The sequence below is a fragment of the Budorcas taxicolor genome, chromosome 5, assembly GCF_023091745.1.
Source record: "Budorcas taxicolor isolate Tak-1 chromosome 5, Takin1.1, whole genome shotgun sequence".
NCBI classification, from domain to species: Eukaryota; Metazoa; Chordata; class Mammalia; order Artiodactyla; family Bovidae; genus Budorcas; species Budorcas taxicolor.
This window is the reverse complement of record NC_068914.1, coordinates 17,931,327-17,958,069: the sequence shown is the minus strand read 5'-3', so window position 1 is coordinate 17,958,069 and position 26,743 is coordinate 17,931,327. Positions and strand designations below refer to the sequence as shown.

At 54.4% G+C, this 26,743-nt stretch overlaps 1 protein-coding gene across 1 annotated transcript in view; it reads left to right on the top strand.

The window, feature by feature from the left end:
* CDH23 (cadherin related 23) overlaps positions 1 to 26,743 on the top strand; it is a 388,293-nt gene that overhangs the window by 188,340 nt on the left and 173,210 nt on the right. The window contains exons 11-13 of the mRNA XM_052640480.1: positions 15,742 to 15,747; positions 17,491 to 17,640; positions 18,119 to 18,277. Coding sequence (XP_052496440.1) covers positions 15,742 to 15,747; positions 17,491 to 17,640; positions 18,119 to 18,277 — 315 coding nt within the window. The remainder of the gene's footprint in view (positions 1 to 15,741; positions 15,748 to 17,490; positions 17,641 to 18,118; positions 18,278 to 26,743) is intronic.

Below are 26,743 nucleotides of genomic sequence, written 5' to 3'. Positions count from 1 at the left end.
GGCACAGGAGAGAAAAACCAGCATTACCCACCTCCCCAAGGAGAAAACATCGCAGAACGAACAAGTGAAAGAAAGCAAATGATGAGGAGAACCATATTCCAGAATACTGGGTTTATTTGTAGGGATGAGGCGGGGGATGGGGGGGGGGGGTAGTGAGAAGGAGAGATTGCTCTCATTCTCCTGTCCGTCTTGGCTCTATTTTTATCTATCACCCTCATTTTCCATTCCACATGTGTTCCAGGCCTGTCAGGGAGCCTGGTCCATAACCTTGTATTTATTTAAATTCACTTTCTCATTCGCTCCTGTTAGTTGGCCTGTCCGGCCTGCGATTCCTCTGGCCCTTCTCCCCACACAGCCCTGCAGGGTTGCAGTGCTGGCCCCTCAAGGCCCTCCCAGACTTCCTTTCAGTCCAGGGGTTCTTAATCCAGGAATGGGAACCTACTGACTCTCCAAGGCATCCTTGACCCTGGATGGAGAAAAATCTGCATCTTTATTTTTGCTCACCTCTACCTGAACTTCTGAGATCTCTTTGATTATGAAATAGAAACAAATCACAGCAGCCTTAGGAGTACCTGTGACTCTGAGCCCAAGAGAAATCTCAGATATTTTCATATCACATTACAAGTGTCACAAGGATCTCAAAATACCATTTACACTCATCACTACTTTGAAATTACAGCATATATTAGACCCGCTGCCAAATCTTATTGTTTCATGCATTAAGAAGCACGTAACTGTACTATAATACCCTTTTAAAGTACTTCGATAACTGTGTTTCAAGATAATTAATCGACATTGTGGTCCTTTGTATTTTATTTTATGCAAATAAAATGTTATTCTCTTGAAGGGGGTCCATGGGCTTTACCAGACCTCCAGAGGGTCCATGACACAAAAAAGACGGAAGACCCCTCCTTAATTCCTGTCCTCAGTAACTGCCACCCTTCAGCCCAGCTTCCTCCTCAGGCATTGGCTGTAAGGCCAACCTTCCACTGGTTCTCAGAGTTGCCATCCTGAACTGAATATCCATTTAGGGTGAGGTGGGTGAGAACAGGGAGGCCATTTTCTCCATGTCACACATTCAGCTGAGGGTCCATTTTCCAGCTGTGGAGCTTCCAGGCCACTGTTCACCCAGGCCCCATAAATCCACCCGCCAGCATCTACTTTGCAGTAGAGGCCCAGGAAATAGCGTCCCTGGCACCCCAGGGAGTGATCCCCGCTGTCTTCAGCTCTCCCTACCTGCCAGTATGACCCAAGGCACAGACCTCTGCTTCCCTATTTTCCAAAGCAATTTGAGCTAGAAACCAAACTCTAGAAGCACTGAAGAGAGATGAGGGGGTGGGGTGGGGTGGGGAAGGGAGGGGCAGACTGCCAGCATCCATGGAGACAGATGTGGGTTTTTGCTCCCTGTGGATGTGCGATTATCCAGTCATCCAGGCCCTTCTTTCCCCTCCATTAGGGAGATAACTGGGATCTGGGAAATCACCCACCTCCCGCCGAATCCCCCAGGGGATATGAAGGCAGTAGATGGAGTGCCTCCAACATTCTGGATGCCTCACCCAGTTCGTGACTTCATCACTGAAACAAAGCAGCCAGGAGGGAGGGGTTGGGTGATCTGGCCCAGGGAACGAACCAGGCCCAGGGAGAAGAGGAGGCCAGCCTAACCCCTCTTCCCCCAGCCAGGTGGCTGTCCCGCTGCTCCTCTGAAAGGTTTTCTGCTGGTTCTGTTGCAGAGCAGGGGTTAAGCCCCCCCACAAAGCACAGTCAGCACAGCTGGGACCTGGGTGAACACTGCCTCTGCAGCGGGCAGGGGTCTGTCTGCACGACCTCAGCCCTGTCTTGGCTTCAGTGCACATTCCGAGGGTTCCTCTCTCAAGATTTAGGCTCTCCAAGAAAACATCTGTTGACTTCAAAGCAAAGCCACTCTGAAAGGGAAGCCAGGGGGAGCAGGGCGGCCCCATTAGTGCTTTTTCCCATTAATTTCTCCCCAGTTGCCTTGGCTGAGGTTCTTATTATGACGACGATGATTATTAGGATTTTTCTGTGCGTGGCCGCATCCTGCGGTGTGATTCCTCCCAGCATGCTAAGCTCTAGCCTCTCCCAGGACCAGAGGGTATCCTCAGCATGATTCAGACACCTCCTAATTTAGTCTCACTGTAAATCTAATTAGCATGCTATTTACACCAGGCACCTTAGCCTTGGCGGCAGTGTGAAGCAGTGCCAGCACTCATACTTCACTCCTCCCCACCACAGTACCTGTGGCTCTGAAGTCCCCACCAGCCGCTGGAGGTCATCGTCCATGTTGTATCTGGGGGACTGCTCCTCTCTCACTCAGCTCCCTTTCCCACACCCACACTTCCCCTTGGAAAGTATCGTTTTATCCTCAGAGTCGTCCTGCCTAAAAGCAGCAGCTGGCCTCCCTGAAGACCCCCACCCAGATCAGAAGCAGAACTAACAACCTTCATCCTGTCTCCGTTGCTGCTTGGCTGGGTCATGCCCACTCTGGTGCCCCTTCACCATGGGCCCTGGTGAGCCCAGCCTCACTCCAAATCATGGTTTCTAACTCCCACCCTCCCCCGCCTGCCCCATTCGCCACCCCACATCACGGCCCCAGTAGCAATTGGTGGTTGTCTTGCTCATCCCCGACTCTTGAAGGGTAAGGGTAAGCACAGTGTGGCTGGGCGCTATGGCTGGTGACCCTCCCCATCACCGTGATCATGGGCTGGGAAACCTCCTTGTCAGCAGGCATAGGGAGCGCAGGACCCCACAGGGCAGCTGCAGTGAGGCCGGCCACCACGGAGGGCAGGGAGCTTCCTCACCTGCTTTCCTCTTTCCCAAGAGGGGAGAATGGTGCAGGAGTAGGGTGGGAGACGGTAGGAGGCCTTCGATGCCAGGCAGGGTTTCGTGGCTGCATCGTCACTGTCCATGAAGGCCTGGGAGGGACCTTTCCTCCTTCCTCTCTAGGCCTTAGTTTCCCCAGTGAATTTGAAAAAAGAATTGGAAGTGAGAGAAGTTTTTGAGATGAGTATTGCCGAATGCACACGTCCCAGGTAGGAAAGATGTTCTGGCACAGAGCAGAGCATGTTTCCTCTCTTTCATCCTGATGAGGGCCCAGAGCCTGGCGTCAGCAGGCACATCACCTCTGCTCTTTTCACATGAGCTCGATGGGCTCGGAGAGGAACCTTCTACGTGAGGTCACAGAGTAGGCACACAGCGGCTAGTGAAGCTTGCTGTGGAGTGAGCGCCCAGGCCAAGGGCAGGAGAGGGATGCCCCAGAGCAGCTCTCGCATTGAGTGGAAGGCAGGAATTGATCGTTTGTTCATTTATTCAGCAAGTATTTGTTGAACACCTACCGCGTCCCACATGCTTTTCTGGGCCCTGTTCGTAAGTGAGCACACAGCCAAAGCCCAGCCCTTGGGCAGGAGAAGACTAAAGAAGCAAATCGATGTATATTATTATATGTCAAGTGGTGAGAGGAGCCATGGGAAAAAAGCCAGCAGCGTGAGGGGCCTGAGGGAGTGCTGGGGAGGAGAGGGGGTCAGAGGAAGTCTCTCCAATAAGATGATGTTTGTGGAGAGACCTCAGTGAAGCGGGGGTGAGCTTTGTGGATATTTGGAGGAAGAGCATTCCCAGCTGAGGGAGGAGCTGGTGTGGTGGCTGTGAAGCAGCAGCGTGGCTGCAGGGTGAGGAGGCCCGTGGGTAGCGCAGGAGGCGGACAGGCCTGGCTGTTGTCAGGGCTCAGCAGGAAGGCAGTGAGCAGCGAAAGAGGGACTTGATCTGGCTCAAGTTTTTCAAGAGGACAGACTCTGAAAATAACACAAATGCCCAGCACCTGAAGAGTGGACAAACAAATGTGACATACAGTGAAATACTGTAGAGCTGTTACAGTAATGAAGGTCTGATCCACGATGTAACGCAGAGCCTGGAAAACAGGATGCTAGGTGAAAGAAGCCAAATGCAAAAAGTCACCTCGTGGGTGATTCCATTTCCATGAAGTGTCTAGAACAGGCAAATCCGTAGGGACAGAAGGCACACCAGTGGTCGCAGGGGCTGAGGGAAAGGAAATGAAGAGGGATTGTTTATAGTACAGGATTTCCTTTCAGGGTGATGAAAATATTTTAGAACTAGATACAGGTGGTAGTTGTACAGTATCGCAAATATACTCAAAACCGCTGAGCTGCACACATTAAAACGGCTAAAGTGACCAATTGTATCTCAATTCAAAAACTGTAAGAATGTGCTGGCTGCCTGGGTTCACAGACACAGCAGAGCAGGGCCATTCCTAGGAGGGAAAGGCAGTAAGATGTGTGTGGGGGTAGGGAGTGTACAGCTCCAGGGCCTGTTCTGAAGGGAGAGGATTTGCTGGGGTGGAGAGGGGGATGAGGGTCACTGGACTATAAAGAAAGTTGAGCACTGAAGAACTGATGCTTTTGAACAGTGGTGTTGGAGAAGACTCCTGAGACTCTCTTGGACTGCCAGGAGATCTAACCAGTCCATCCTAAAAGAAATCAGTCCTGAATATTCATTGGAAGGACTGATGCTAAAGCTGAAACTCCAATACTTTGGCCACCTGATGCAAAGAACTGACTCATTTGATAAGACCCTGATGCTGGGGAAGATTGAAGGCAGGAGGAAAAGGGGATGGGACAGAGGATGGGATGGCTGGATGGCATCACAGACTCGATGGACATGAGTTTGAACAAGCTCCGGGAATTGGTGATGGACAGGGAGGCCTGGCGTGCTGCAGTCCATGGTGTCGCAAAGAATCGGACACGACCGAGCCACTGAACTGAACTGAACTGAACTGAGAATGACTCCAGGAGCTCCTTGAGCAGTTAGGAACCTGGAGTTTTACTTCCTGAGATGGTGAAGCAGTAGCTTTGGTAAGGAGAAGGCAGAAGCTGTAGGTTAGCCTTCAGCACATTAGGTTTGACCTGCTTGTTAGCATTCAAATAGAAGTGCCAGGAAGCCAAGTAGGAAGCAGGAGCGTTGCCAACGTCTGAATCGTAGTTAAAGTCACAGGTCTAACTGGGCTTACCTACGAAAGGGGTATAGGTAAACTAGAGAGCAGGGCTGGGGGCCACGCAGCTGGAGGGCGCCTCAGAGTTAGGGGAGATGAGAGTGAACCAGCAGAGACACTGAGAAGGAACCGCCCCCGAGGGAGGAGGAGGACCAAGAGGGAGCACTGAAGAACCGGAGACCGATTGAGGCGGTGGAGCGGAGAGGGAGCAGGCAGCTGCCTGAGCGGCTACCCTAGTCCCCAATTAGCATACGTGTCTGTGTTTACTTTTCTCTTTTCAGCGTAAGGACTCTTAATTACCCTCATTAGGGAATGCCCAGATCCACTAACATTTACTGAGCAAGCCCACCAGGCTTTGTTTTTTTTCTTTTTAATCCACTTAACTGTCTTCTCGAGTCCACCTTCAAAGCTCTCCCCAGTACACCAGGATGGCCCAACTCTTAGAGGGATGCAGGGCTTCCTCTCCTAGCTCCGCATCCGGGCAGACATGCTAACTCATCCTACAGGAACGGGAGTGTGCTGAAATACACAGGCTACTGAGGTGAAGTGAGAGTTGGATGGATCTCCCAAGGCATTCTGCTGAGCCAAAGCAGCCAGCCTCAAAGGCTGCTTCCGAGTGATTCTATGACATTCTCACAAGACAAAACTCAAGTGACAGAGAACCCATCAGTGGTTCCTAGGGGTTTCAGGGTAGGAGAGGATGACTGGAAAGAAAGAGCACAAGGGAGTTTGGGGTTGGGGTGGACGTCCGTAGCCTGGTTGTGATGGGGGAAGCCAAGCTATGTGTTCTTAAGTTTATAGAACTCTGTGCCCCCAGATGTCAATTCCACTGCATGTTCATTATAAAATTTATAAAAATGTGTATTACTGAAGACTTCTCCACCCTCATCCTCCCAAAATAGATGATGTGAAAGCACCAACATAGATAACACTGCTGGTGGACTTCTGCACTCAGTGCTGTCCTTCCCTCCACTTCGTTTAATTCAGCACAGATGTAATGCCACCCTCCTATAAAGCGAGAAAGGGAGGCTGGAGGGCCACGAGTGCCACAGTGAGTCTGAACCTAACTCAGCAGGCAGTTGGGAGCCATCGACAGTTCTTGAGTGCAAGTGGTACCCTCAGAGCCGATTCCTCTTTAGGTTGGCTGATCTGGACAGAAGGAGAAAGAGGACAGAGACAAAGAGTGATGGCAGATAGCACTAATGGATGAGGCCAGATGTGGGGTCTGTGCAAAAGGTGAGGGCTGGAGCAAGGCTTGGGTTTAGAATCCCAGGGATGGAAGTGGCAGAAGCTCAGGGGGCAGGCCAGGGCAGAGGCTAGAGGGAAGACAAGGTGGCAGCTGCCACCATCTGCCACCATGCCCAGGCTCCTGGTTTCATCTTTCCCGGAACTTAGTTCTTTATCTGAATTCCCTCCATCACCCTCATCTGCTCTCTCTCTGAGTCTCTGTGTTAGAGACTCAATTTTCAGATTTTTTCCCGCACACCCATATATTCACAGATACGCCATGCAGCTCATTCACTCATGCCGGTATTGCTTTGTCTGTTTAACCACAGTTACTATGTGTCCAATACCTGTGTGCCTAGAAAGGCATGGCATGGGTCATATAGACTGTGCTCTTTGCACACCTGAGCTGTGCCTGGGTTTGACTTCAGGATGCCCCGGGGCAGTTGAGTGACACTGTTATCAGGCATGGTCACCCATCTGCCTAGAGCCCAGTGCCCTGTTCCAGCCCAAGATGCTTTCCATAGGGCACTTATGGTGCCTGTGTTCTGAAGGAAGGGCCCCCAAGGCTGGGCAGTCCACCTGGGCAGAGGGCTGGGAGCAGGAAAATGAGTTTATCCACTCCCTTCCGGCTCCCAAGACACCCAGGGTCATGGCCTCTAAACAGTCTTGAGTTCTACCCACCCCACCCCACCCCAAGCCTCTTGAGGCAATGGGATCCCTCTCGGCCCCCCTCCCTGCCACCCAGAGGCACACTGAAGGTGGACTGACTATTGGAGAGGCAGAGGAATATAAAGGGGTGTGATTAGCAGCAGGCAGAGTCCCCCTCCTGATTTCCATAAGGCGTTTAGATTTCTTTGCCTTGCCACATTTCTCTCTCTGTGGGAACAGGCAAAGAGTTTTACCACGGTAAATCGACAGAGCCAGGCAGCTGCTCTGTGCAAGGCCCACTGCCAGCTCTACACCCTGCCCCTCCCTGCTCTGAAGCTGAGGACAGGCCCCCTCCACCAGCGCCAGCGCGGCTCATCCTCCTCCGGCTGCTGCCATGCCCAGGAGGCCATATGACCTTCTGCGGAAGGTGCCCCAAGAAAGGGCAAGATGATTCTGGCCTTGGGGCAGACTGGGATGCACACCCTTTTATCCTGTATTTTGGCCTGTTCGCCCTGCACCTCTGAGTACACTTACCTTTAGCGCACTGCCCCAACCCCAGCCAAAATTCTGGTGCAGAGTTCGCTGGTGGAGCGAGAAAGGGAATTAAAGCCAGGTATGCGAGTGAGGTCCAAGTTGGAAGATTCTGATCAGAACAGCAGACTTCATTATTAGAAAACTGGCCGCATACTGGCAGGCTGGGCCACGAGGACTCTTCAAGCTTTCCACTGAGGGCAGGTTCCTTAAAACAGGGTCCCATGCAGGAGGGACGGAGGGAGGGAAGGATGGGGGAAGGGGCATGGCCTGGATTCCTTGGGATCTTGTGGGGTGGAGCATACTGTTTCAGAATTAAGAGCTCAGGTCTCATGAATCTCACTTGGTCCCTCTGCCCTTTACATTCAAGGTACCAATCCAGTACCTCTGGCCTGGGCAGCAGTCCCCTGCATGTATGGGCCTGGAAAGGTCCCTTCCACATAAAGCTTGCTGTTCAACCACACCCACAGGCACTGTTAAGGGGAGCCTAGTCTCCAGTGTTCTTGCCTGGAGAATCCCAGGGACAGGGGAGCCTGGTGGGCTGCCGTCTATGGGGTCGCACAGAGTCAGACACGACTGAAGTGACTTAGCAGTCCTCCCGACCAGTACCCCCTGAAGCCACTTTGTTTCAGTAAGTACCCACTGGGCTGATTGCCCAGGCCCCTAGAGGTCCAGGGCAGCCTAAATAAAGATTTGGATCCCACCAGAAATGACTGTTTGCCTGGGACATAGAAATGAGGTCAGAGTGGCTGGTTCCGTCCCTGGGGGTGGTACAGTTAGCTTTGCTGTATCCAATGGACACCAGTGGCACCTGTGACCCGCAGACACCAGGGCTGAGCAAGGGCTGCGAGTCAGCCATGTACCCATCCTCACTGGTAAGGACCAGCTCCTGGTGTGAGCTACTTGGGGGCTTGAGCCTCTAAAGTGAGCCCAAGGGCTGGTGTGGTTAGAACTAGATGCTTAGACTCCTTGTTTTCCACACCCAGTGGATGCCACACCTGAGCAGTGGTGCCAGCTGGCCCCTGCTGGGCTCTCAGACTCTCCTTATAGAGTGGGGAACCTATTGTAATTTTTCTGAGATTGCCAAGGTTATAGCACTTTAAACCAGCATCCTGGGAACACTGTTAGTCCCAGACAGACTGGAACAGCTGGTCAACAAGGGGCAGTGCCCATCATCGCCAATAGAGGCTTGAGAGGGGACCCACCCCAAGGCTCTGAACCAGACAAGCCTAGAACACAGAAGAGAAAGGAACAACAGAGCTGAGCTCCCACTGTGTGACGTGGGCTTTGCTGGGCCACTGGAGTTGGGACTCAGTGCCCAGGGACAGGACAGGGCGGGGACAGGGGCACAAAAAGAGGCCATCAGGTGTAACTGGGCTTCGGAAGTGTGAGATGCCCATAGTGCACTAGGGTAGTGGGCTGCAAATTAGGAAAACAGAATTTGAAAGTATCTGTCCCTCCTTTACTTTCATGCAAGGATCCAGTGCTCACTGTATGTAATTCGTCTCCCAGCAGTGCTGGGACTGGCTGTAGGACTGACAGACCAGATCCCTCTGGAGAGAGGGGGAGAGGTGTGCACGAGCAGGTGAGGAGCACCCGCCCACCTCGCGCCCTCTCCTGTAGGCAAATAGTACACACGTCTGCTAGCAACGGAACTGACAGCTCGCTAGTATTCTTTCCCCAAAGTGCCAGCTGCCAATCGGATTGCATTAGATTTCACAGAGGTTTTTGCAATACATGGAATTCACCAGCAAATTACTCTTAAAGAGGGAAAATCAATCATTTGGAGCAGAGATAAGCTGAAGGCAAGGCAGCCTCGGATTGATCCCGTCTGTGCAGGCGTGTGTGGAATTCAACAGATAACCTGCGGAGAAGAGGGTGGGATCTGCAGAGAGAGGAACCGAGGAGGAGGAGGAGGAGGGAAGGAAGAAGAGCTGGAGGTAGACGGTAAAGCAGAGAGGGAGGAAATGAAGAGGAGACGGTGAGAGGGGAGGGGAGGAAGGCAGGAAGAAGAGGGGCAGAAAAAGAAGAGAGAAACGATGGAGAGGGAGGGGAGGGGCGAGAGGGAAGGAGTGGACGGAGCGAGCAGTTGGAAAGAGCACAGAAGGCCATAATAACAGGACCTTGGAAAGCACCCAGTCTATGTTCCCCATTTCACAGGTCAGAAAACTTAGGTCCAGAGAGACAAAAGGGCCTGCCCCAGAGAGGAACGGCAGATCCAGAGAAGCCTGGTTTTCCTGACCTCAGGCTCACGATGCTGAAGGGTCCAAACCACACAGAAATTTGGGAAAGGGGTATAGGTGAACGGAAAGCCCAAAATGAGGTCCTCCACGCTGCTGCACCCAGGCCAAGGCCGACTGGGACAACTGGTCAACTAGGGACAGGACTCAGCATCTCGGATTCAGGCCTAAGTGGTGGCCCACTCCCAGGGAAGAAAAGCTGAGGTTCTGAGCCAGGCAAGCCTGGAATGCAGAAGAGAAAAACAGCAGAGCTGAGTTCCCACCGTGTGGCGTGTGTGGGCTTTGCTGGGCCCCTGAGTGGGAGGGGCACAAGGAGACAGAAGGTGGCTGCTCACCCAGCAGTTACCCAGGAGGCGCCAGCATCAGTTCTCCTAGACTCTGGACCTTGGAAGGTCCCTGGGGATTGGGGCAGGGTTAGCGGGTGGAGGCAGTGGCAGCACAGGGCTTCTCCCCGTTACCCCTGGACTCTGACTTCACAGCGGGCTCCCAGTGCAGTGGACCTGGGGTAGCTGCCCCTGTGGGCAGGTGGGGCCAGAGCAACTTGGTGTCCCCCTTGAATGTAGGGGCTAGAGGGAGAAGCAGCAAACTTTGAGGTGAAGGGGCGAGGAGAGGCCAGCTCCCTGCCGAGTTTACTCTGGCATGTCTGATTGGAGTTAATTAAGTGAAAGGATAGACAAAGGGGTGATAAAGAATACATCTTCTATGGACTTTGATTTTCTGTCGCTCAATAGCATGGATTAGACAACAGGGCACAGTGGAGGAGGGAAGGAGACCTAGGGCCCCTTGCTTACAGCCAACCCTTTGTCCTTCTTTGCCTGCTACCTTCATTCTTGGCCAAACCAAGGTCTAGAAATCAGCCCCACCCCAGGAATACTCCCCCTTCCCTTCTAGAACAATAATAAGCACTCTCCTTTGTTGAGCATTTACTCCATCTCAAGCACTTTACTAAGATTTTGCAGCTCACCTACAATAGCCCCATCAGGTAGCCTTCATTATTCCCACTTTGCAGATGAGAAAGTTGAGGCTCAAGGAAGTAAAGTTGTGCCAAAAAAAATCACACAGCTGGAAAGGGTATTACCTGTATCTGGACTCAGGTCTAACTCCAAAGCCACCATTGAAGTTTAGGGCCTCACACCCTGGAATCACTGGTCAGAGGGCTCTTCCCTGGCTGGCCCAAGTTTTGGACAGGGCTTCTGTGAGGGTAGCACTGACTCCATGGGCCCATCTCCACACTCCAGACCTCCAGCCCCCTTCCCACCTCAGGGTGTCCCACCCGCTCACAGAGCCCTCTCTGTGCCTTTGGAGTGGTCCCTGGCCCTTCTTCATTGTGACTGACACACTGCGGAGTTGCTAGCCCCACCCTGCATGCATGTGACCCTAGTCCTTCCTCTGCTTCTGGAAGGAACTGAGGTGCCCTTCAGGACACCTTGTGGTTCATAGGATGGATGAGGGCCCCCTAGCATTTGGGTACAAAGGAAAAATACACACAAGGCTCCTGCCATTAGGGAGACTCCTTTCTTAGGCAAGAAAACATAATCCACAGGTCACCCACCAAAACCTGGTGAGGCAGAGAGACAACACTGCTGCTTAATCCTATGGGTTATGCTTTATTCTCCCCACTTCACAGATGAAGAAACTGAGGCTCCAGTAGTAGAAGGTCACACAGCTAGGAAGCAACAGAGCCTGTTTTCCCAACTCTGAAACCTTCTCCCCACTACGTTACACCACTGGATCACCAGCCCGGCCATGACCCTGACCAACAAGCAGAGGGAGATGAGCATCTCCAAGGGGCAAACTGGTGCCGCCGTCAGCAGGGACGTGCCTCAGGATGGGGAGAACCCAGCAAGAGTCGGAGGGATGAAGGAGCCTGGGGGCTAGGTCAGGCCTTCCCCGTTTGGGGCACAGGGTCATCTGCAGAGGGAAGTACCAGGGGATGACTGCGGGAAGCCACATCCAGAGAGAAGTCAGGTGCAGCTTCTGAGAGCACACAGGACAGCCCCAAGCAGGCTTAGTGGCCTGACAGGGCAGAATCCGCTCCCCAGGAGGAGGGAAGGGCCCTGCATATGGCAGCTGTCAGCCAGTGTGAATCCCACCCCGGTCTCTGCCAGGGTTGTTGTGAACACTCAGTGAGCTAATAGTTGCAATAAACTCTCAATACATAGTTGAAAACGATATTGCGTCCATCATGGAGCCAGTGTTAGCTGTGGGAGCTGCAAAGAGGTGAGGTGAGAGCGTCCCTGCCAGGCAGTGTCTGCTCTGACCGCTCTCAAGGCCAGCCCTCCACTTCCAGGAGGCAGGGGGAGGCAGCCCCTTCTGGCAGCAGCTGATAACTTGGGCCAGGGGCTGGCGTGTTGCCCTCCACAGGGGGTGGCAAGACTTCAGTCACCAGGAGCAAAGCAAATCATAGCTTGCTGCATGGGGTTGGGGGAGCGAGGAGTGATTTCATGCGTCCTTCTCCCTCCAATAAGTAAATAAAGCCTAACTGTCGCAGCCCCACGGGCAGCCAGGCGGCTCCCCAGCCTGGTGCGGGGAGGGCAGTCGCTGCAGCTCGGCTCTGGGACCTGCGGCTGCCGGCTATCAGCCTTCTCATCGCCTCTCCCAGCTGGGAAAGAATTTAATCCACCGGGCTCCTCTCCACACACACTGGGACTCCTTTTGATGTTTCTCTTATCTTTCCTCCCAACAAAATTGCCCCTCAACAGCTCCAAGAGGGCCTCTTGCGTCTCCCCACCTCTCTCCTTCCCTGCCTCACCAAGTAGCCTGGCAGCAAGCAAGGAGCAAGGGCGTGGAGGAGACCCAGCCAGGACTGGGAGAAGCAGGCGTACCTCCGCCATCTGACTGCCCTCCCCTCCACCTTCTCCCTGATCTTGGGAGAGGCATGCTTTGCCCCTTGGGCCACACTCCTGGCATTTAGTGAATATAGGAAGGGTTCTCCAGTGCCATCTGATGCCAGTTCTTTGCACCCATGAGGACAGTGTTCTGGAAAGGGAGTGATATGCAGGAGAGCAGGAGAGCAGGGTGGTGAGGGGCTTAGACTCTATGAGTCAGTACTGACCCAAGCTGTCCATCTTGAACAAGTTACCCTCTCTGGCTTCAGTTTCCCTCTCTGTAAAAAGGGGTGGACTGATGCCAATGTCAGTGGGATGTCGTGAAGATTCTGGTTAAGGTATGGGAAGCACATGGTGGGGGCTTGGTATATGGAAGTGGCTGTTCTCGAAGGCTCTGGGCCAAGGGCTGCAATTCATAGGGGGTTTGCACCCACTTAGCGAACCAGGTAAGAATCCCATACACACATCCCAAGGGACTGAGAGTCACAAGCCGAGTACCTCTTGGCAGATTCTGGAAGGGGCAGGCTGAGCATTTGAGAGAATTTAGCCAGAGGGGTCCTGGGGTCTCAGGACAGCCGTATGAGGGGTCCTAACAGCTGCAGGATCAAGCCTAGTGCACCTCGTCCCCTGGTGGCAGATCAAGGGAAGGGAAGAGATCTCATTCCTTGAGACCCAGAGATCTCACCTGAAGGGGCAGGTCCTGGCCAGGTGCTCGCTCTGAATCTGCACTGAGCTCAGCACCACCTTCCCAAGTGTCCCCTCCACCCCTCTGTCTGTGCGCCACGGTCTCAGCCCCACTCCATCCTCTCTCCAGCCTCTCATCCGCCACATCTCGCTGGTCAGTTTTCTCACTGCTCCGACTTGCTCTGCACCCCACCACCAGCCTTGCTGTGTCCAGCTGATTCTCAAACATCAGCGCGTATCAGAACCCCTGGAGAGTCTGCTAAAAGAGTGCTGGGCCCCACCCCCAGAGTTTCTGAGTGTGACCCCAGATTGTGCATTTCTGACAAGCCTCCAGGTGATGCCACTGGTCCCACAGCGCACCCGGAGAACCGCTGCTCACTCCGAGTCCTCATCCTTGGGTGCCCGTTGGAGTGAGTAGCCTGAGAGCAGCGCAAGCTCCTGACGTCTCGTCTCCTTCACCCCGAGTCTGACGTCCTTGGTCGGGAGTGCAGCCTAGCCATGGGGGTAACTTTAAAGCTCCCCCAGCGGTGTTGATGTGTAGCTGATGGGTAACCAGCTGCCCTGCTCGCTCTTCTGGGTCCCTGCGGGTGCTCCAGGCTGCCCTCCCTGTCCTGCCTGAGGTCTTCCCTGACTGTGCAGCGTGGTTCCCTGAAGACCCTCGAAAAATGCAGCTTCCTGGGCCCCACCCCTGAGAGAGTCTGACTCAGTGGCCCCGGGCCTCTGTGTTTCTTCTCTAGCTCCACTGGCAGTTCTGATGTGCAGCCAGATAAGGAGGGCTGTGCAGATGTGATTTGCACTTGGCCACCAGGTTCATCTTCCTTTTTAAACCCTGGTGTCACCACTGCACATGGACACAAGGCCAGAGCCCTCCAGATGGTGCCTGCGGTGGGCCCCCAGGAGAGACACAACCCCCTGATACCCCAACAGGCTCCCCAGTTTCCATACGCGAACCCTTTGCAGTCAGTTCGCTTGTCTGTCTCCTTATTAGGCATTCATTCCCTTCCCTGCGCCTTTGTTTAGACCAGTCCTTCTCAAATGGTGGGCTCAGACCAGCGGCAGCAGGAGGAGCATCACCTGGAACTTTAAGAAATGCAAATTCATGACCCTCCCCCTACCCCCACCCCCACCCCCGCCCCAGACCTACCGAATCAGATATTCCTGGAGGAGGGAGGGCAGCAGTCTGTACTTTACCAAGCCTCCAGGTGATTCTAATACACACTGAGGCCCAAGGACTTCGTGTTTAAAGCCACTTTCTCCACCTGGAATCCATTTTCCCTTCATTCCTAAGACAACCACTTAGGGCAGCCACTTCCGCTGGCGTTCTCTTAGATTCAGCCGCGGAGTGCTCAGCAGTGCCATCTCGGTTTGCTCAGTCCACTCACACTGCTGGCTGAAATGCCAGTACCTGCCCCCTCTCACCTGGGAGCTGCATCTGGGGGACGCCCACGTCAGGCCCCAACTCTGCCTCCCTTGGTCTGGAAGCCACTCGGGCCTGGGCGCCGGGCTCTTCTTATCCTCACACTGCTGCCCGCCTCTGTAAGTTCCATTTCTTCTGGAGGCATCCCCAGGCTCCATTGTTCCTTCATGTCCATCATGTGGCCCACGGGAAGAAGCTTGCACAGAGGAGTGGGTGAGGAAACGCTGCTGAAGCCCTGGCGTCTGAGCACCTGCGGTGCGGTGTGCCTGCTCTGCTGTGGGTTCGCGCTGCCCCGGGGATGGGCTCCCGCGGCCGCCAGGACTACAGAGGGCTGTTCTCGGTCGTTCTGGCAGAGAGTTCACTGGTGTCCAGTGAACGTGTGCTGTGTGGTTGTTCTTCGTACTGTCAGCTCTTTGTACAATTGTGGATCAAGCTTCAGAACGTGGTTTTAAGTGGAAGCACGCTACTGTTTATGTGGAAGAGGCAAGCCAGAGATCACAGTGCTTATATGCGCGTGGATTTCCTGGGGAAAGATACTAAAGATCAGGGTGTGGTTGTCTCTAGGGAAGACGCTCCAGTGGCGGGGACAGTGGGGAAAGTGTGTCGGTCGTGTGCCCTTGACACTTTTGAACTATGTGAAGGCTCCCCACATCTGTTTTGCTGTGGACATTTTCTGTGTTAGAAAGATTAAAACATGACAATGCGTGGGATCGTTTCCTCCAGGGGTTCTGTCCAGGCTCCTGGGAGTAGGGCAGAGGGGCACAGCCCCTCCTTTCCCAGCCTCACTCTCAGTGAGGAGGGAGGGAGCTCAGGGAGACAGTAGCCCAGCCCCCTCCCAACTTTGTGCCATCTTCCTCTGTGTCCCCCCTCCCCGGGTGTGGGGCTGCACAGACCTCCCCACACCCCAGCACCTGAGTGCACGCCCCCCACACACCCATCCCTCCTTGGCGCCCTCAGAGGCCATGGCCCATCAGTTGCAGAGGGGGCTGTTCCTCTGGAGCCAGTGCACTCCCGAGGTCCATCTCGGCCCCTCTCCCTTACCCTGACCTTGGACCTCACCGCGTTCTCTCTGATTCCTTCCTCCTCTCGGTACCTTTCCGGCTTCTTCTCTGTCTCCATACCCTTTGACTGACCGACTCCCACTGATAGAACCTGGTAAGTGAGCCTGGGAAGGGCAGAGGCTGGGAGGCATGGTGGGCAGGGGGGCGGGTTCAGAAAACCCCACCCTCTCGGGGCCAAGAGAGGAAGAGGTATCAATGTCAGCTGCTCAGAGCTGTCACAGTCCGCTGGCTTTGGCTATTAGTGCCCCTTCGGGCATTTAATTGGTCCCTTCCATCTGACGGATAGATGCAACGCCAGGGAGCCTAGGAAACTCCACATCCCAACAGGGCCAGAGGAGCATTGCCCCCACAATTTGCAGGAGCCCTTCTGTCCTGGGGGCCCTGGAGGGCCCGCTGCTTGCCTGGACCCCAAAATTGGCAGTCCCTTTATTTCACCAATTTGTAGTTGTAAGTAGAAAAAACTCAAGAGACCTAGGGGTAAATGTTAAAATGTATTCATTGCACAAATGTATCTGAGCACCTAAGGGACAGCTCTGAGGGCATCAGGCTTCACTGAGGGGGTCCTTTCTATCCTTGCTGGGACCATCCTTCCCTCTCTGACTGTGTAAAGGCTTCCAGGTTGCCTGGATGCCTCTCTTTCAACAGAAACAAGTTCTGGAAGGAAACCCCTCAACAGACATATCCCTGGGCAGCCAAGAAAAGGGGCGTGCCTCCCTGCCAGCCCCCAGTGGCACAGAGGGGCTGTGCTGGACACTGGGCCAGGGAGGGTTATGCAGGCTGAGGAGGAGGCGGCGTCCTTCTGGTGCAGAGAGCCTAGCTCAGTAACCCATTGGGCTTTTCCTCAGAAGTGGAGAGAGGCTCTTGACTGTTTCCAAACCACAGGCCCCCTGCTGAGGTTTGAGGTTGAGGGGCTAGTCTGGGGGTTAGTTCCCCCCATGCAGGAGCCTGGATCACTTTCAGAGGAAGCCAGTCTTTGGGGAGTCAGTAAGCCCTGTCTCCCGCCTTCAATAGTGGCTCGTCCCATGATCTGGGGCGTGGGTAGCATGGAGATATCACACGACCTGTGTGAGGACAAGCCAGGTGGCGTCTGAGGGCTCCCTGGGCTCTGGCCCTGATTGGAGTGATCAGAAACACCTGACCTAGAGTGAGGCCTCCTTGCCTGAAACCATGGCCTCTGGCTGCTGAGTGCTGGCAGAACCAGTGAAGGGCATGGCAACTCTGCACTATTTGGGATCCTGTGTCCTCCCGGCCACCATGCCTGGCCACAGAGAGGGGAATACAGGGGTTCACTTTGCCACTCAGCCGTCTGGGTGCTTCCTACTCCACATTCCCCCTGATTGACGTGATCCAGAGAGGGGATGTAGGAAAAGCAGTTGCCAGCTGCAGCCCTCATGCCCTCTCTGGTCCAAGCTGACCCTGAACGTTTACTTGCTTCATCCCCTCCACTCCCTTCTGGCCCTCTTCCTTTTCTTTCCACCATTTCCCTGCTGGGTCTTGCAGATACTTCCCCCAGTTAGTGTCACTGGAACAAAAGAGGGAGTGGGAGATGGAAAATGAACCAAACCACCCAAAAGAGAGATGGTGGGCATCTGATGGGCTGATAAAGGCAAAAAGAATGGGAGGAAATTTCCAGAAGGCCTGGACATGGGCAGGAGAGCCAGGGAGCCAAGCCAGCATCACACAGGGGAGGCCAGACCACCTTGGGGTGGGGAGTTGACAAGTCCTACTCCGGTCCCAGCACCTCATCTGCCCCCGCCCCTGCTGCCCTGCTTCTCCAGCCACGCTCCGGGCCTTGGCTTCCCGCGCTCTGACTGGTTTCTTCTCTCTTCTGACCCAGGGCCTGAACAGCATGTTTGAGGTGTACCTGGTGGGGAACAACTCCCACCACTTCATCATCTCCCCAACGTCCGTCCAAGGGAAGGCAGACATCCGCATCCGAGTGGCCATCCCCCTGGACTATGAGACTGTGGACCGCTACAACTTTGACGTAAGTCCCCTCACCTCTCCTCAGCTGGGAGGGGGACTCCAGGGGAGGCCGGGGGCAACACCGTCCCCTTCAATGTCCCCTGCAACCTCTCCCCGTTCTTCCCTCTGGGTCTGACCTAGAGTAGCCCACCGAGCTATGGCAGGGGCTGGCCTGGGCCTCCCCTTTTCAAGGAGGATGAGGAAATGTCCAGGCATTGAGTGGAATTTTATTAGGTACCATCGCAGTCTCAGAAGCCCATCAAGAGCTGCCCAGCCTCAGCCAGTCCAGCCCCCGTTAGCCCTTACCTTCCCAGCAGATTCTTGGCCACCCTGGCCCTGTGAGCACTGATGGAGGGGTTCCCAGGAGCACACATCTGGGATGGGCAGTGACTCAGACAGGTGCTCTGGGTTGGGATGGGTGGAGGCCCCAGGGGAACTTATGGGAACGAGGGCTCCAGGAGCATATAAGTGCTCACTGGTTCCTTGCTCTGCATACCCAGCTCTTTGCCAATGAGAGTGTACCTGACCATGTGGGCTATGCCAAGGTGAAGATCACCCTCATCAATGAGAATGACAACCGGCCCATCTTCAGCCAGCCACTGTACAACGTCAGCTTGTATGAGAATGTCACCGTGGGGACCTCAGTGCTAACAGTCCTGGTGAGTCCTCTCTCCCTTGCAGGGCAGCTCAGCTCTGGGGTCCACCATCAGGAGGCGTCCAGAGGGATTTTGCCCAAGGAGTGTGGGCAGTTAGGGGAGCGGCGGGGCGGGGGGGGGGGGGGGGGGGGGGGTACCCCCAAGCCCTCAGAGGTTGTGGTGTTGGTGTATTAGAGCATCTGGTTTCTTCGTGATGAGGCTTCCTTGGCCAGGGAAGCAATGTGGAAAAGGCACCCACCTGGGAAAAGATGAAGTTGGGCCCAGGGTTAGTTTTCTGCCTTGTCCCTGAGAGATGGTGAGCTTGAGTGGGCCAGGAGCCCTAGACCTACCTTCTAATGGGGACAGGTGCCAGCCATCTCTCAGGAGGGCAGTGCTGTCTCTCTCAGCATGGTCACCACAGAAGAATGGGCTCTTGGACCTCCCCAGCTGTCTTTGCTGAGACCTTGACAGGTGACCCTCCCAGTGTATCAGTCAGGACTCATAGTCGCAAGGGATAGAAACCTTTAACTGGCTCAAACAAACAACAACAGAAAAAAGGATTGGCTCATGTAACTCGAAAGTGTAAGTGATTTCAGGCATGGCTGTATCCAGGCGCTAGGTTGGGCAGGCATCTGATTTCAGTGCTGGCCTCTGCTTTTTTGTATTGACAGAGAGGCACACCAGCACCCCTAGGCTCAAATCTCACCAATTTATCAACCCCAGTGGGGGAAAAGAAATGTTCTTTTTCAGTAGTTCCAGCAAAACTCCTAGAGCTGATTCTCATTGACCCAGCTTACTGGGGCACCGTAATTCTGATATACCAGAGATGCGTCATGCTCCCGCTAGTGGAGTCAGGGCGTGGGTCAGCCCCATTCACATTACATGGACTGAGAATGGGACAGGGGCTATTCTACAGCAACCTCTGTTATCAGAACAAAGAGGGTTGCTGAGCAGATCGGTGGCAGATGTGTGCTACACAGGCTTGAGGGCTTGCCCATAGTAGGTGCTCAGTAAAACTTAGAGCGTTTAACCTGCTGCTGCCCCTCCCTGCCCACTGAGGCCCCCAAAATTCTTGCCCTTCTCGCTGCATTCTCACTCCAGGCACAGACATTGCCTGTCGATCCCAGACCCCACACTCCAAAGTGTGTTTACTCTATAGACAGATGGTATGAAACTGTTTTCAGCCCCCAGGTCCTTCCCATCTGACAGTTATTAATTTTTCAAACAGATGTTTAGCTAGGCAGGCCGTCAGACATAAACAGTAAGTCTGCTGCGGCTGTTTTCTCCCCGGATGCTTCCCCAGGCCGTGGCTCCACCAGCTTTCACCGAGTTGCTCCTTGCAATCAGTCACCTGGTGCTTGAGGCCCCATGGGCCCTCCTGCAGCCTCTAAGGGGCCCACCAGCGAGCAAGGCCAGGGGCTCTGGCCTTCTGGACCCGAAGAAATCCTCTTCATCCCCCCAGCCACCTTCCAATGTCAGGGTGAAGGACACCCAAGCAGCCTGTCTCTACAGGGCCTGTGGCCATATGGATATACTGTATGGCAAGGAGAGTGAACAAACTGTAGCCACACTGAACATGGATATATCTCACAAAAAATATGATACTGCAGGGGGGGAAGCTCTACATGAAAGAATACTTTTTGTATGATTCCCTAAGTGTAAAGTAGATGCAAAATTGATCTGTAGGAAAAGGGATCAGCATAGTGGTTATCTTTATATGGGGCAGTTCTGATGTCATAGGATGTTCAGGGGAAAGTTCTGACGTCATAGAATGTTTTGATTCTTCATCTGGGTTCTGGTCACATGGGGTGTGATCTTTGAAAATTCATAAGACTCCATCTATGACTTGTGTACTTTTCTACATATTATACTTCAAGAAAAAGCTTATACTTAAGGCCCAAGCTTGGCAGGTGACTAGGGATTCCTTCCTGTCACTCTTGCTGGAGAAGAAGGGTCTTGCTTTGCAGTCCCCATCTCCCATGGCCCTGGCAAGGGTTGGGGGAGCCTAGGGGGCAGGGGTGGGGTGTGAGGTGTAGGGTGGCACACCTCTTGGCTGATGCCCAGCTGCAGGTGCCAAGGACTATGTGTGAAGCCCAGTTCCATCCAGGGTTGGCACTGGAGAGTAGGTTCTCATACTGGGTGTCCTCAAGCACTGGAGTAGTTCCTGGGCCTGCATGGACCCCCTGCCCATGACCCCTTTTCCAGCCCCTCTGGATGTTTAGCAGGTGTGTTCAGCGTCTGTGGCTGCCTGAGGGTCCCCACTCAGGCCTGGCTCATCTGGGCTCCCTCTAGCTCCTGAGTGTGTCTGTCAAGCCCTTCGCAACTTCCTGTCACAACCCCAGCCCCAGGGTCTGTGGAACTGTGCAGCTGTGAGGGGCCGTTTCACCCCGTGATAAGCTCTAGCAGCAGAACTCGGTGTCTGAAGGAGCTCAGGTCCCAGAGTGAAACCATGGGCCTTGCCTCCCTGGCTTCAGTGTGTACTCCTCTACCCATATCACCTCTTAGGAGCCTTCATTTCTAGCAGGTGGCAAGGTCGTGGTCACGCCCGCCACGCCCACTGCCCTGGCTTCTCCCACCCTGCCCTTCTCCCCTCGGATCCAGTGTCAGCCCAGTCTCTCCGCCTGCTTTGCTCCAGGAGGGGCTGAAGTTGTAGCCACCTGCTCAGAGACTGTGAAATTCCTTCTCCTTGACCTTTTCTGGGATGTTATTAAAATGTTTCATGGGCAGCTATGTCAGAAAAAAAAAATTATGAAGAAAAGGAAAATGTTTTAATTTGCACTGAAGGCCAGGGCAGAGCCTGCTGCAAGGGGCCTCTCCGACCCTCACCACAGCAGGCATCCCAGCTGGGATGGCATCTCTTCATACCTCCCTGCTCCCTGAACCTCCCTCACCCCAGGTTTTGAGACCTTTACAGCCCCCAGCTCTAGAAAAATGAGCTGCTACTGGTTGAGGGGAAAGGGCAGGAATGTAGCGGTCACAGGCTTGACCTTGAGCCCCACTCTGAAGGGTGACCACAGAGGGGAAGGCTGTGTAGGGGCACACTCACCGCATGTTTGCTTGTGGGGTGTGTGTGTGCATGTGCACAGACATGTCCTTGTGTCTGTGTGTTTATTTGTGTTTGCAACTATGTGCACTCAGATACAGGTATATAGCACATGTGTGAATGGTGCTGGTGGCTCCCCATCCTCTGGGTTGTGTGGTTTCTTCCCCTCTCATATCGCCAGCCTGCTCTGATTCTCACCTTCCAATCCTGCCTCCTGATCTAATAATAATAGGACTTGAGTATAAAGACTGAGGGGTTTCTACCTAGGATTCTTCTGGGCTTCAGGCAGCCCTGTACCCTTGCTGATGGGTACTTGGGTTCTGGTGGGGTATGTGGGTGCTGCTGAACAGTAAAAGAGCAATCTAAACATGCATAGAACAAATGTTTTCTGAATCCCCACTACTGTGTCAGGCACATGGCCCTGAGGACGCAGTGGTGATGTGAGTCTTGCCCTCATGAAGTTTATAGTCTCTTGGGAAGGCCTGATGTTAGTACTAAGAAATGAATCTTTATATTCAACATTACTTGCTGTGTGGAGAAATCAGGAGGCTGTGAAAACCTGTAACAGGGCACCTGACCTTGACTGGGCTTGGGGAAGGCTTCCCTGAGGACGTAGCAATTGAGTAGGCATTAACAGGTGAGCAAACGGAAGGAAGCGCATTGGAGAAAAAGGGAGTAGCGTGTGCAAAGGCCCTGGGGCTAGAATGCAGTGAGGGGCATGTGATGTGTAAGGAGGTGGAGGGCTGCCTCTCTCAGGGGGGCTTGGGGGCGGGGGAGGGTCAGCAGTCTGTCTTCCTCCTGAGTTGTGCCTACTCCAGACGCAGCCTCTGGGCTGCTGTCCTGATAGTGGAGGAGTCTTGTGTTCATCCATTCACATTCTCTTACCCATTCCATCCTGGTGGCCTGTGGCCGGCATTTGGGAGACAGCTGGCAGAAAGGAACCAGTCTGGCCTCCTGTAGTATGGAGCTCCTTGTCCCCATGGCAGTGAGAGGAGGGCACTGGGGAGGAGCAGCAGCCGGAAGGGCAGGTCTCATCCCACTTTCTTCTCTGCTCTGGGGATAGGGGGCTGCTCAGCAGAGATGGGCAGAGGATGGACTGTTGGACAAGACAGGAGTCTTCCCTGGACAGGAAACAGTGCAAGAGGGAGATGTACATAAGGGCCCTGATGGGCAGGTGTGGGGCCCAGAACCAGCTCAGTGTGCTTAACCCAGGGGTGGAGTGCCAAACCCTCCTGGCTCCTCTTCCAGCCCATCCTTGGGAGGCTGGTACCGTCTCAGGCAGGTCCTTGAATCCTGTTCTGTTGTGGACCAGTAACTCCTCTGGGATGTAGTGAAGGAAGTCGTGCTTGCCTGTATTGCCTCGGTTGCTGGTAGGCTTCAGCGGAGTGGGATGGATGAAATAGCTAAGGGTTTACAGACCTAAATTGTGGTTCTTACTGTCACTGGCCCTAAAGGGCCCCATCTGTGCACCCTTCAGCCTGTGTGTAAGCCCAACTCTGCCAAGATGGGCCTGTTTCCTCCCCTGCCACCTGGGGAGGTACCCTGACAGGATCCTACGTGGGAGTATTGTGACAGTTCAGTAGAATGGTGGGTGAAGATGCTCGGCGCTGAGCCTGGCCAGGAACACTCAGAAAATGTCAGCAAGTCCTGCTGGCCTCCTGGCTGAGCTGATGGCGCCAGGACTCAGAGTCATGGCTCTGCCCACAGAGAAGCCATGTAACCTGGGCATGTCCCTGAGCCCCTGGGGCCCCGGTGTCCTCATTATAAAGCAAGATGGTGGGGCCAGTGCTGCTTCGGGGCCTTCTGGTTCCATGAGACTTAATTCCAGCTCACTGTGCCTGAGAGGAAGTGTTGATTTTTGCTGTCCAGTTTCACTCCTGGCAACAAAGACCTGTTTCTGTCCTTCGGGAGTCCCTCACCCACCCACTGTTCTCTAGAGCTCCCTTGCCTGTCCCTCCCTTGCCTCCCTCTCAGCCCCCATCTGGAAGTTTGGTAATGATTCCAAGGTGGTCACTTCCCCGCTCCTGGAGCTCACCAGGTTTTCCTTGTCATCCAGCCTGGCCTCCTTGCCCAGCAGCATCAACAGAGGCAGCCCTGCTGCTGTTGGTCCCCTTCTCCTCCTCCCCTGGTCATAGTGAGCACCACTGACACCAAAAGGGAAAGGTGATGTGATGTCACTGCCCCAGGCAGACCCTGGTAAAGGCCAGCCTCGGTCCTGAAAGAATTGAAACGCAGCATGCCTCTTCTATCAGCTGTCAGGCTGCGGGGCCTCTTCCCTAGCTCTGTGATGCCTGCAGGCTCAGGGCACACCCCCTCCCATGTTGCTAAATCCAAGGAATTTAACATGGGCCTCACCCCGGGTGCTGGGAACTTGATGGCCCTGCAAGGTGATCTGGAAAGGTCAATCCCCTGCCTCGGCTTAAGTGATGCTCCCTGGTCCCCCTGACCCCTTGCAGAAGGACTTGCTACTCTGCAAGTTGGGGAGATGCCTCCCAGCTGCATCAGTACCTTCAGGAGGGAACCTTAGGAGCAAAACCTAGAAACCAGAGAGACCCAGGTTGAAATCGTGCCCCTACCCTTGCCATCTCTGTGACCCTAGACAGATGCCTGGCTGTGTCCAATCTCCAGTCCCCAGAATTTGCTGTGGGGATGATAGAAGTAATATCTGTCCCAAGATGAAAAGAGGTACATTTAGATTGCTTACCCCGAGAAAGCTTGAGTGGCCGGCAGCTCTAACAGCTAGGACTGTTATTTGTGTTCTTATCCACCCTAGAATCTGGGGCTCAGTGGAGCTTCAGAGAACACTGAGGAATCACTGCCGTGAATCACTTACCATGCTTAAACCTGGGTCCTGGGTACTCTATCCTTGGCTCCGACTCCACTGGACAGTGGGTCCTCTCAGTGGACACACTGGCTAGTTCTTGCCTGTGTCCAACCCTGGACTCTGGCACTCAGACCGCAGCGTCAGGTAACAGGAGGCAGAGGTTAAATGAGGATGCAGGAGGAGAGCTAAGACTAAGAGGAGCCCACGGCAGGTGAGACAGGAGGACGGGCTCCCTGTGGGTGCAGACTGGGCATTTGCTTGGGAAGCTGGAATTAGGAGAGCCCCACCCTGGGTCTGATGCTCTGCTGCCACCATCTTGAAATTGTTCAGTTTTGAACAAGGGGCCTTGCATTTTCATTGTGCATTGGGAAATTATGTAGATCACGTAGCCTGTCCTGGCTACGGGAACTCCACAGCTCTGTGCCCAGAGGAGCTCCGTGGTGGTCCGTTGTTTCTGTCTGTTCACACGTTCTGGCAGCACTGCCTCAGTAATCACTTGCATGTGCCGTGCTCCAAGCAGGGGTCCACCAAGCTTGTTTCAGTTCCAAGGGCTGCGTAAGAAACCATCCCACATTTGGCCGCAAAAAGCAGTGACCGTTTTCTTACTTTCATGGATCGGGTGGGTCAGGAATGAGGACAGGGCAGCAGAGGAACCCTTCTCTGCCCCTCCAGGTCTGGGGGGTGACCCCCACCCCTCTGTCCAGTGCCTGGGCTGCAACTGGAGACAGTGTTCCGAGCTCCTGGCTGTGGTCTCTCCACGTGGCCCAGGCATCTCAGACACGGTCTGCAGCGGGAGCCTCCCAGAAGAGGCCTCCAGGGAATGAATGTCTCAAGAGAATCAGGCGGAAGCCGTGTGGCTTTTTGGACCTAGCCTAGAGGGCACCCCACATCATTTCTGCTGAATGTTGTTGGTTACAGTGAGTCACCAAGGCAGGTTCATATTTAAGAAGAGGAGCTATAATCCCTCCCCAGCCGTCAGTGAGAAGAAAGTCATAGAATTTGCACAAGCAAAGGTGTCTTAGACCCCCTCGGAGCTCACTCCAAGTCAGCACCCCTTTCCTGAAATACTGCACGTGAGCTTGGGGCCAGGAGAGAGCCAGTTCCCACTCCTCCTCCAGAAAGGAAGGAAGGAAGGAAAGTAGGTCAGTCGCTCAGTCATATCTGATTCTTTGTGACCCCATGGACTGTAGCCCACCAGGCTCCTCTGTCCATGGGGATTCTCCAGGCAAGAATACTGGAGTGGGTTGCCATGCCCTCTTCCAGGGTATCTTCCTGGCCCAGGGATTGAACCCAGGTCTCCCACACTGCAGGCCAGTTCTTTACCACCTGAGCCTCCAGGAAAGGGAAGCCCTGCGCAAACACAAGCAGAAGAGCTCAAATAGGAACCCTTCCGATATCGTCTTCAGCCGGGAAGAGCTCTCCACCAACAGGGGAAGGGAGAGAAAAGAGTAAGCCCTGGTACTCCCTGGCTCATAAAGTTCCAGCGCTCTAGGCCTAGGTCGGCATTCAAGGCCCCCACACCCCAGCCCTGAGCCGCTTTCCAACCTCGGCCCCACTACATCCCTCACACCCCTTCTCTGCTGCCTGTCCAAAGTCTGTAGCCTCCCTGCATATCCCTGCATGTCCTCACACGGCTCCTGCACCTGGCTTTCCCTCCCTCCTGTCTGAGACCATCAAAAGCCTGCCAACCCTACGAGGCAGCTCTTCTAACAGCAGCCTCCCCATAAGAAGCCGTCTCCCTCTGTGATGGGCACAGGCCCACCTCTCCTGAGGCCCTTCGGCACCTCGCTCTCCCTGGCTGTTCTCACCATTTCTGTTGGGGCAGCATGGTTAATGTCCTCTCCTGCCCACTCCACAGAAAACTTCCTGAAGGCAGGTTCTCTCTGTCCGGGTGCCCCCCTGCCTGGGTTGTGTGGCACAGAGTAGGCTGGACTCCTGTGGTCTGGAGTGGCTAGGGCAGCTTCCTCGAAGGAGGAATGGAGGCAGCAGTCTCATGAGGGAAACTGAGGCAGGGAAAGGGCAGATTATACACCCACTTTCACCCAACAAGTCAAGGGCAGAGGTGTCTGTCTGAATCCAAAGCCTTGTGACTTCTGTTTCACTACTTGTGCCAGGCACCCAAACACCCGCTCTGGCGATAGGCACTGGCGGAACACTGCTGGACAGGGAGCCCCGAGGCCTGGGCTCTTAGACCCCAACTTACCCTGTGACCCTGTGCCAGTCTCAACCCTTCTCTGGGCCTTGGCTTCCTGCTCATTCCAAGGAGGGGCTAAACTGGATGCCCTCTGATTATCCTTCCTAGATCAGGTGGGGTCTGGGGTGCAGGCCGCAGCCCAGGAACAAAGGCAGGGGTCCAGGGGGTGCAATGGCCACCAGATTCGAGGGTAGCTTTGTCCTAATCAGAGCATGTGATTACAAGGTCAAGGTTGAAATGTGCCCTGCCCTTCAGCCTCCCCCTGCAGACAGGTCTGCTCCAGCTGACCTTGCTGCCTGGGCTGCTGCTGATGGCACTGGGTGCCCTGTGAGCCCGTTTCTCCCCTGCAGAAGCCTCCCCACTGCCCCGCCCAGAGCAGGACTCTGCTCTCTCTGGGGGAAGAGGGACCTCTACTATACTCCTTCACAC